This window comes from Cajanus cajan, chromosome 10 (genome assembly GCF_000230855.2).
Source record: "Cajanus cajan strain Asha chromosome 10, NIPB_CcT2T_4, whole genome shotgun sequence".
Taxonomy (NCBI): domain Eukaryota; kingdom Viridiplantae; phylum Streptophyta; class Magnoliopsida; order Fabales; family Fabaceae; genus Cajanus; species Cajanus cajan.
Window position 1 is genome coordinate 46110876 of NC_138526.1, and position 11412 is coordinate 46122287.

An 11412-nucleotide genomic window follows, 5' to 3' on the forward strand; every position below is an offset into this window, starting at 1 on the left:
CATTTTCGTGTAAATTACTTATTTCATTTGAATCTGTTTTGTTGCTTTGTTGTGGCATAATTATAATTATTATTGGAGGTGAGTAAACGGTTCTCACTGATGGTCTGTTTAATCTATGATCTGCACTATAATAAAACTGCAATAAAGTAACGGTTAAAGTTATCATTAATGTAACTTAATTCACGCGTGCGTTCGATGGTATATCATTAATGTATCATTAATTTTTTTTATTTTTTATCAGTCGGTTAAAACAAATGGTGCTAAAATAGGTCAGATTTGTTTGTTGCTTACATAATTACATTACTAATATATTTATTATGTTATAAAATTTATTTAGTTATTACTAATAAGTAGCAACCTGTAAACAAAAAACTTTATTTACCCCCTCTAATTATCAATAACTTATTTTACTCGAACAACTTTGTTATAAATTTTTTATGTAATAGTTTTTCTTTTTCCACATTATTTTCACAAAATAAATTATCTTTCACCATAATTTCTGTTGATAATAATTACTCTTTACAATGCATACAATAATACACATAACTATTTATAAAAGAGGACATGAAGAGAGAATTTGAGGTAGTTAGAAGCATGAGAACCTTTGTTTAATCCTCATTGCGACCATTTTTGTAATCTTTCCTATTTTTACAAAAAAAATAAAAGAGGACATGATACTCTTGAGTTAGTAATTTTTATAAAATAGTGGCATTAATGAATAAATATTAATTAGTACCTAAGTCAAAACAGATAAAAAAAGTAACATAATTTAAAATGAGAAAAATGAAGATATAGTGGTAAGTGCTTATATATATTTAAGTATATAAAAAAATTTAAAATTATTATAAAATTATTAATGTATAAAAAATATTTACATAAAAAAGTAAATGTAAATAAAAAATTTGCATAAAAATTATTTATTATTATCATAAAAATTTACATAAAATATTTACATTTATTTTTAATGTTTCACATATAATTCAAATAATATTTATGGCATAAAAAATGTCATCTCTAATTACCATTATTAAAATTAACGTAATAAAAACATTTTTTAACTTTGTGTATTCTAAAAAAAAAAAAGTGAAAGTTAATAATAAAGAGTTGTCACTAATTTTTGAGTAATTTTAGTTATAGGGGTAATTTTTTGAAAAAAAATAGCAAATAAAGAAAGTAATTTGAAAGATAATTTTAGAGATAAAACTATCTAAATTAAAAAAAATTATGAAATTTAACAATGAAATCATTCTACATAAGTGTTCATAGGTGTTACCATTTATGTATAAATAATTTGTCCCTCTGAAATAATAATAATTTTATATGTTAATTTTTCACTAGCATTAAATAAATTTAAATGTATTAACAAATTGTTGGTTTGATTAAAATTAGAGGTGGTGAAAAATGAATGAACTAGATAATTTTTTAGGCGAATTATAGTAAATTCAATAAAAATAATTTATAATTTATTTAAATTGATTCATTAAAAATTTATATAAAAATTTAATCCATGTAAAACAAAAAAATCATTTAATACATTGATTACCAATTTTTTCATGATAAGTTTTTAATCCATGCATTAAAAATAATATTTAAAAAATTAAATAATTTTTATCTTTTCAAAAATTCTCTCACTTCCCTTTATAATTCATCACATTCTTATACATTCTTTTGAAATTCACAAACCTTTTCTTTTTCATTTTAGAATATTTTTTTTAAAATTTCAATCTAATAAACATCTTATATATAATTCAAAGAATTAAAAAAATAATGGATAAATTATTTACCATATATTTTAAAATTAAATGAATAAATTAAATTAAATTTATTATTTATTTTTATTATAATTAATAAGTTAGATAAATTTATTTGTAGATAAATCACATAAGTAACTATAAAGATCATTTATCACCCTTAATTAAAAGTGGATTCAGGTGATGATAACAAAACGAATTAGTGAAGATTATCCCCAACTTTGTCTCCAACCATGCAACATCTAGCAATGGTAATGCGACAACACTAGCGGTGGAAGTTCTATGTTGATTGTGTGTGCTCAAGAATTGGAACTTTCTTTCTGAGGCAGCAATGAATAGTGAGAGAGAAGTGCCAAAAAGAAATTAAAAAGATGGAGTATTACTGTATTAGAGTGAGAACTTAGTGGCAAAATCTTTTTACTGTCTTTTTTTATTAGTGTTGGCACATTGGCTTGGCCAACTTTAATTAGTATGCCTCTTAAAGTCGGTTAAGTTTACTCTTACAAGTAATCTCTTCTTTATAAATGAAGTAAATGCATTTGTGTGGAGTTTTTTTTAGTTGTTTCGCACTTGATTGACACAAATTAGCTATTAGCTTTGGTTTTTAATGTTTACTGTCCATTTTTGACTAACACTAATTTACGTTTTTATTATAATGACAAGTTTTAAATTTTGGTTTTAAATTTTGTCACAATATATTTTTCTACTATGATAAATTAAAAAACAACATTTTTCTTAAAAAAATAAATCAAGGAATCACATAATACCTTTTTTTTTTCTCTACTGCAATGCAACACTTGGTAAATAGAAGGAAAAAAAACGATAAACTTTTGTGGCAGGAGATTGATTCTTTTAAAAAGAGAGGTGCACAAACTATAAAAAAAAAAAAAAAAAAAAAAGAAAGAAAGAAATGAGAATCAAATAGTTATTAATTTTTTTTTGGTAGAAAGAGTTATTTGGTAATTGGTTGAGACAAAATAACGAAGAAATGAAAATTAAAAGTGGGTGATCTCACAATTTAACATTTTCACGTTGAGAAGTGGAGAAATGGTGAAGAAATAGATCGTATGCCTAATTTAATTGATTATACGTTACTTTTAATCAATAAATTTATTTTTTGTATTGATTTTTTTTCTTATTTTGATTAATTTGTTCAATTAAAAATTTATTTATTTATTTATTCAACATTTTTCTTATACCAAACTCTTATTTTCAATGTACTTTTTTTTTATACTTATTATTCACTTTATTTTTTTTTCCTTCCACTCCACTGAAAAACACTCTTAATTTTTTAATTTTTATTTTGACCCAGAGAAAAAGTTATACTATATAAGGATACAATGGATACCTTAACAAAACAAACATATAAGTAACCTAGGACCTATGTTGCACAATTCCCCTGCCAAGAGCCAACCTTACAAAATGAATATCGAGATCTAAATGTAAGAAATGAGAAACATTAGTGAATAAGTTAATTTTAGGAGTTAAGGTTAATAATAGTTTATAAACACTTTTCTTTCTTAATTTATTGAAGCGCTTTTTTAAGAACAAAACTGTAATGATCTAACGAGTGTTAAAACAGTGATATTAATTATAACAACAAACTTAATCTAATATTAGATTCATATATAAACGAGTTAGACACTAACTTTATAATTTTATGAGCAGTGCTCGTTGGTTCCAAGTTTCTGGGTTGTGGATGAAGTCGGTGGGGACGGTGAGTACCAAAAATCAAAACAGTTGGTGGTAGGATTTATAGGCACATTTAAATGAATAAAAAGAAGGTTTTCTTTGTATAGATATCATCTTAATTAGCAGGCAATTAATTGAATGAATGATCACGTAACCTATTCATCTCCCATTCCTATTGAGCCAACAAAATGGGAATTCCTTTGTGCTATTAAATCCTTTTGTGAACTTATTTAATTCACTTTGAATGACAAAATTGACAAATACTCTGTTTGGTACTACTATTTAATTATAAGTGATTGAACATTTGTATTTTTTAATTAAGAATTAATAATTAATGATCCTTATTTTAGCTATAAAAATAGAGTATCATTTTAATTATATAAAAATTTATACATTTTTAATAAATATTAAAAAAAATGAATTAAAATTTTAACTTAATCTTATAAAATAAATTTATAAAATAAGAATTATTATTTATTTATATATATATATTTTTAATGACCTTATTCATAGTCATCGTGAGATCTCTGATAATAGATAAAAGAAAAAAGGTTTATTATTCAATTATATCTTAATACATAATAAATTTATTGATTTTACCATAATAATTTTAAAACTCATAATAATAATTTATGAAAAATTGACAAGTGTGGATACATACCCATTAAACTAGTGTGGACAAGAAAGACAAGTTGTTTTTATTTGTTAAATTATTTTTGAAAGAAAAGAAATCCACTTCACTATCACCAACTGCTTACCCACAGCCCATGTCATAAGTCATAATTGCTCTATGATTGTTTCTCTGCTTATATGAATTGCCTCCTCTCAGATCCCACCCACACCCTGTTGCCTGTTTTTTTTAAGAAAAAAAAGATAACCCACTTTGGTTTCTTTGTCCTTTCTCAATACATCTTCTCCAATGGAAGTAGGAAGTGTTCTTGACTTTCTTCAGGACAAGACCATTTTAATCATTGGAGCCACTGGCTTTCTTGCCAAAAGTATTCTCTCTCTCTCTCTCCTTCTAAGGTGCTCATCATTTGCACTTTTTTTTTTGCTATATTGGTGATGTCTTTGGTTCATGTTTCAGTTTTTCTGGAGAAGATATTGAGGGTTCAACCAAATGTTAAGAAGCTTTTTCTTCTTCTAAGAGCTTCCGATGCCAAATCTGCTAATTATCGCTTGCAAAATGAGGTAAATCCACAAATATTATTTACCATTCTATATTATCATACATGATCCGCGATTACTTTCCTATCACATCATATATATCATATCATCATACGCTTCATTAACCTCTAATATTTCTTTTTTAGAAAATATAACCATATATATCTATTTTCTTCCATCTTATTTTCTCTTCATGTTTATTCATTTTTTTTTTATCATATCTATCATCTCTCTTGTATTTACTTCAAAATGGAAAGGACTTCAATAGCTAGTTTTCTTTCTTTCTCATTTTATATCATATTTGTACTTATTCTTTTTATTACATGTCTCTCTTTTCCTATCTAACTACACCAATTTCTTTTTCTTTCTCTTAATTTCCACATTGAACCGGAAAGCCAAGTGTATTTTTCTCGCGTACTTGTTTGGTGCAAAAGATGTGGTACATGCATGAGGGTTATAAATTATAGACGTAATGCAGAAATATTAATTATATTATTATTCCGATGGATATAATAAAATTTGAGCAGTAGGCGGCAAAGTAATGGCAGTGTCTGCAATTTCGATCTTTCGCTTTCTCATATATTCGTTTGTTGAGAAAGGTGTGGTGCGTAAGGGGACGAAGTGTGGGTGTAGTTGGCCCTCATTAATTACAAGTTACACTTATTTCAAGTTACCATTTTCCCCCCACACCACGTAACTATATCCTATCGTGTCTATTTTTCTAGAAATTACGGGGAGTTAAGGTGTCACTTTTTTAAACTGCTTTCCGGGAAAAATAATTACTTCACAGCAAGATGCACTAGAGTGCACGTAATCACTAATCACGTCATGTATAACCATGCAAAGAGAAATACTATCAATTTAACGCACTTTTTTAAGCATATTGTTTTCTTATTGCTACTTCATTATCTACAAAATCAATTTACTTGTTTTTAAACATGTCACTTTTGTTAAAACGCGTTCACAATTTAGAAAATAAATCATAATCAAGACTGTATTTTAAAAAAAAAACAAAATCAATATTGTTCTTCGACATAGCATTTATTATTTGTTTTTTTTGTTTTTTTTTTTTGTTTTGTTTTTATTATCTTTAACTCTTGCGCGCATTTACAACTATACCTAAGCATGAAATTAAGGAGTTCAAGTATATATTATGTCATTTTTAAGCTTTTCCTAATTATTATTCCTTTAATCGTATTTGTCTTAAATTATTTTATACAAACTAAGAAAAATTAATTTATAAATGAAAGAAAATGGTGATTTTACAAAATTAACCTTATAACTAAATATATATAATTGATACTACATTAAAAAACTAATATGCTGTTTATTTTGAAACTTAATTTTTCTCCAAACATCCTTATTATTAAACGGTGAAAATAATAAATAAGTTAACACATTAATTTTTTAATAATTACACTTGTTTTATCTATTATTTTATCGTTCTTTTTGTCACTTATTTATCATATTTGTCATTTTCTTTAATTTTTTCCCCTTCTAACCTCTTTCTTCCCTCCACGTGCATATACTTCAAAATGGAGTGTATGAGTGCACTCTTAATCACTACTCTCAATTTTTTTACCATATATACATGCCATTTAATTAAACTTGTGGCTAATACGTGATTAATATATACTTTTGGCATTTAGATCTTAGGGAAGGACTTATTCAATGTGCTAAAGGAAAAATTGGGTGCAAATTTTAAGTCCTTTATTTCGGAAAAAGTAACCCTGGTGCCGGGGGACATTTCTTTGGAGGACTGGGGCTTGAAGGATTCCATTCTTAGGGAAGAGATTTGCAATCAGACAGATGTAATTGTCAATTTAGCAGCAACTACTAACTTTGATGAAAGGTATAAGCTTATTAATTTAATAACCGCATTATTACACCGTAGTTGACTTTTCTTTGTTTTAATTTTGTCCCTTGAAATTGCAGATATGATATAGCGTTGAATCTAAATACTTTTGGAGTTAAGCATGTGATGAACTTCGCTAAACAATGTACTAAGCTCAAAGTGCTTCTCCATGTATCAACAGGTTAGTATGAATTAACAAATCAAAGTGAAACGATGATTTCAGTGTTAAAAAAACATGTGTGACAGTGATGCTACACTGCATGCAATTTCAGCTTATGTGTGTGGTGAGAGAGGTGGACTCATTCTAGAGGACCCCTATCACTTTGGTGATTCACTAAATGGAGTGTCAGGACTAGACATCGATGCAGAAAAGACAATTGTGTGCAACAAATTGGATGAACTACGAGACCAGGGGGCCACAGAGCGTGAAATTAAAATAGCAATGAAGAACCTGGGTATTACCAGGTTTGTGAACACCATAATATGCATTCTGCAAAGCCTAATCTAGCCAAACTTTGTTTTTCTTAATAAATGTTACTTCTGCTATATTCATCATTTTCAGAAACTAATAATGTGTCGTGTGCCTAACGAGTAACATTTTGTACAACTTACTAAAGAAGTTCTAATAGAACTTACAAATAATAATTAAATTAGGAATTAACGTTTCTCATGCGAAATTTTACCAAAGACGGAGGTTTGTTTGTTTTTGACGTTCTGAACGACATTAAGGACCTGGTCCAGCCCTAGGCTAATGATGTTCAAGTACAACAACCAAGCTGCTTTCCAAACTCGGCTAAGCTTTAATTACCACCTTACTTGATGAAAAAAAAACTCACAAACACTTATAGAAAATAAATAAATAAACAAATTTTTTCATAAAATAATTTATAAAAATTCGCTCATATTTTATGAAAAAATTATGTACGAGTAACATTTCTTGAAAAAAAATCTCGTGAAATGGCAGGGTTCAGCTGAGTGACGTTCGTATGTATATATATGAACAGTTAATGAATGGTTCTCATAGTGTGAGATCTAGAATTAACCACAAATGTAGTATGTTTGATAAATATCTTTGAGACTATAATAGCTAGAAGCCATTGATTCACATGCGTCAATCGACTTATTATATAAAAGAATATTACCACTATTAGCTAAATAATTTTTCTTGTTGCTTTTTCCGTACCAGTACTTATCTCATCAAGTTTGTTTCATTCAATTACTTAATTATTAGTTTCTTATTTATATGTCTGTACTTAGTTTACTTATTAGTCAGGCATATCCATTGATCAGTATGATAATGGCTTAATTTATCAACATGATCATTCATTCAAATATAACCTAATAGTATATATGTTCATGCTTTGCATTTTATATTAATTAAATGTTCCAGATCATATAATTCATTGGGTTGGACGGTGGAGCAGATGATAATATCACGATTCTTCTAGAGGTGGAAGGGACAATGAATTTATCATATAGGCCCATGTCCAATAAGTCATTGATTAAAATATTATTAAAAAGTGGGCATTTAATGATGAAAATTAAAACCTTAAGTTTGGCATCAATTTTTTTAAAAAAAATAAAAATAAAAAGGTCAAAGGCATTTTAACATTCATGCTATATTAAATTTTAAAAAATATTTAGTATAATAATTTTGTAAGATATATGCGATGATTAGGGCAAAAGTGTATGGATGGCCAAACACATACGTATTTACGAAGGCAGTAGGAGAGATGCTGGTGGAACAATTAAAAGGAAGCCTATCAGTTGTTATTATGCGTCCTACCATCGTTACAAGCACATCAAAGGAACCTTTCCCTGGTTGGGCTGAGGGTGTCAGGTAAACTAAATTAATTTTACTTTTCATTTATCATATCAAATATTTAATCTCTCTTTTAAATTTTAGTTAATAATAATGAGATTTTTAAACTTCGAATTCCAAGTAACATTCACCAAATAGTATAACTATTTCATAAAAAAAGGCAACATGATTAAGTAAAGAGTACTGCTGCCAGCTGGATAAAGGTATTTATTGCTGTCCTTTATCAATTATTGAAGCAATTACTTGCATTGAATTTGTAAATTTATCTACGATTACTTCTCCGAGTAGAACTAGTCAGAAATTTCTTAACTCGAATTTAAGATGATGGAAAGAAAAAAAAAATGAATTGTAAATTTAAAATATCACAATCACCTTCACTTCATACCATAACATGAGTAATAAGGTGATGTTTTGCTTATATGATAATCGTGTATAGGCATGTTCAGGTGATTTTTTTTATAAGTAGTTTTAAGAGAAAAAGTAAATAAATAAAAATATTAAAATTAGATTATATAAGTTAAAAATAAGGTCTTCTAAAAGCTAATAAGAGAGATTTTATAAATTAGTTTATAAAGAATTTTATTTTTTCTTTCATATTTTAATTTTCTAAAAGTGATTCAGAAAAATATTATTCAAACCTATATGCATATATGACTATCTTACCACTAAATATAAATACAACTAAAATATATCCCATGGTGCTATCTTTTAGTTTAAATACATGCCAATTTAATCATGTAAACTATTATACCGATAAATTTGAGAACAAAGTCATAACTCAACCAATTAATTTAATTAGCTATAAATCAAGTCAAGACAATACAATACAATACACTACCAACTAGCAAAAAAGTTTCATGATTTTGCTCATTTAACAATACTTGGGCCAAATTTTAAGCATATCATCACAATAAAAAGGAAACTCAAAATATCAAACATGTATTTGATTTGAAGAAAATTAATGGTAATTTTGTGCATCATAGTCATGTGAAAGTGAAAATGTAGACTCAAAATGGAAGACTTTCCGTTAATGTTTGTTACAGAACGATTGATAGTTTAGCTGTTACATATGGGAAAGGAAAATTAACATGCTTCCTCGGAGATATCAACGGAGTTGTGGATGTGGTGAGTTACTGCATGAATACCATTGTTGTTCATGTTCTGATTAATTTCTCCATTTCTGATCTCATCTCAATATACCATAAATTGAATGAGCAGGTACCAGCTGACATGGTGGTGAATGCAATGTTAGTGGCCATGGTGGCTCATGCAAAGCAACCAAGTGATATCATATATCATGTGGGTTCCTCTGTTAGAAATCCAGTCACATACCAAAATCTTCAAGACTATGGATTACAATATTTCACAGCAAAACCATGGATAAACAAGGATGGAACAGCTGTCAAGGTTGGCAGAGTAACAGTATTGACAGACATGGAAAGCTTCAGGAGATATATGTTCATTCGCTACATTCTTCCTTTGAAGGTTCTAATCTAATTAACATATTCTACCCAGTAATCTTCATTCTTAGAAAACCAACATAAAATTGTGTTTCCATCTACAATAGCATAATTTTATACTAATCATTAAAACATCTTACCTTGAACAATGATACAACAAAAATAAATATTGATTCTTATCTTACAAGTTGATTTATAAAATTGAATTAGATTTAAAATTATTTTATTAAAATGATATCAGAATTTATTTTAATGAGTATTATTGAAATTATTTGACTACTCTCTCTCAAACTATCTATATATATTTAATGTTGTAAACTTTACACTTAAAATAATCCACTACTTGATGTAAGGAGCGTAATAAAAATCACACAACTAACGATAAAAATAAAATATATAAATATAAATAATATTTACTTTATAAGTTAATTTTGTAAAATTGGATTTAGTTTAAATCATATTGTTAAAACTAATATATAATAGAAAAAAAATGGAATACACATTTAATTAGGATGTATTGACTGTTTTCAAGAAACAGCTTAAGCTTTTGTCTTGATTGGTTCATAACAAACATGAGCTTACATGTTTTTTAACAACTTTTTTCCATTTAATAGGGACTTAAGCTGGCCAATACTGCACTTTGCCAGTATTTTCGGGGAACGTATCTTGAGCTCCACAAGAAGATCCAGGTTGTGATGCGGATGGTTGAACTTTACAGGCCTTACATGTTTTTCGATGGCGTGTAAGTGTTATAATCTATAATAGGGACTTCACAATATGTTAGTCACAAAATGTCACAAAATCACTTGCACACGCAGCATTAACATATTATATACTTAATGAGGTATAAACTGAGATAGAGAATGTTATGCACACAGATTTGATGATATGAACACAGAAAAGTTGCGAGTGGCAGCAAGAGAAAGTGGGACAGAAACAGATTTGTTTTACTTTGATACGAAAGAGATTAACTGGAATGATTACTTTATGAAGACCCATCTCCCTGGCATTGTCAAGTACATTTTCAAGTGATGCATACTTCTAAGTGATTCATAAAACTCAAACCTTATTAAGTTCAATATTGTGCAAGAGTGACTGCATTACAATAGTGGTGTTGTTTATTTCTCAAGGTCAATGCAATTGGTGTTGGCATGCTGCCAATTAAGTTGGAAAAGTTTGATAGTGTTCCAATTCCAAATATCATATATTTTGCTTTCTCCTACCATTAATGAACAGAGGAGTATTTATTTTTAATATAGTGTTCTCCTTTGCATTTTACCTAAAGACTCATTGGTATCCATAAATATTTACTAACATGTTACCACAAATAACATGTTATATTGTCATTGCTGTGCAATGAGGTGAAGGTTAAGAAATATTGTGTGACAACTAAAGAAATTTGGCACAATTGGCACAACTAAAGAAGTCAATTTCATGATCAAGTCCAACATTCTTTGTAATTTAAGAATTCATAACTTTAAGTACAGTTGGGTTTGAAAATTTCAATTTCATCCATTATATAAATGAAGTATAACTTACACAACAGACCTGTCCCAACTTCCAACATGCCATGATGTATCTTCTCCCTAGTGAAAATATTGAGTATCATGTATCTTTTGTAGGGTTATGAAGAAGATTTCGTTGACAAAGGATAAAATTCAAATA

General features: G+C 27.8%; 1 protein-coding gene across 1 annotated transcript; it reads left to right on the top strand.

The window, feature by feature from the left end:
* The first annotated feature begins 4251 nt into the window (after positions 1–4251).
* Positions 4252–11001, top strand: LOC109789529 (fatty acyl-CoA reductase 3). Its single transcript, XM_020348506.3, has 10 exons — positions 4252–4441; positions 4531–4634; positions 6260–6462; positions 6546–6646; positions 6738–6930; positions 8144–8305; positions 9331–9412; positions 9506–9772; positions 10362–10489; positions 10626–11001. Exons 1-10 carry the CDS (start codon positions 4363–4365, stop codon positions 10777–10779), a joined length of 1473 nt encoding a protein of 490 aa, XP_020204095.1. The 5' UTR covers positions 4252–4362; the 3' UTR covers positions 10780–11001.
* The last annotated feature ends 411 nt before the right edge of the window (positions 11002–11412 follow it).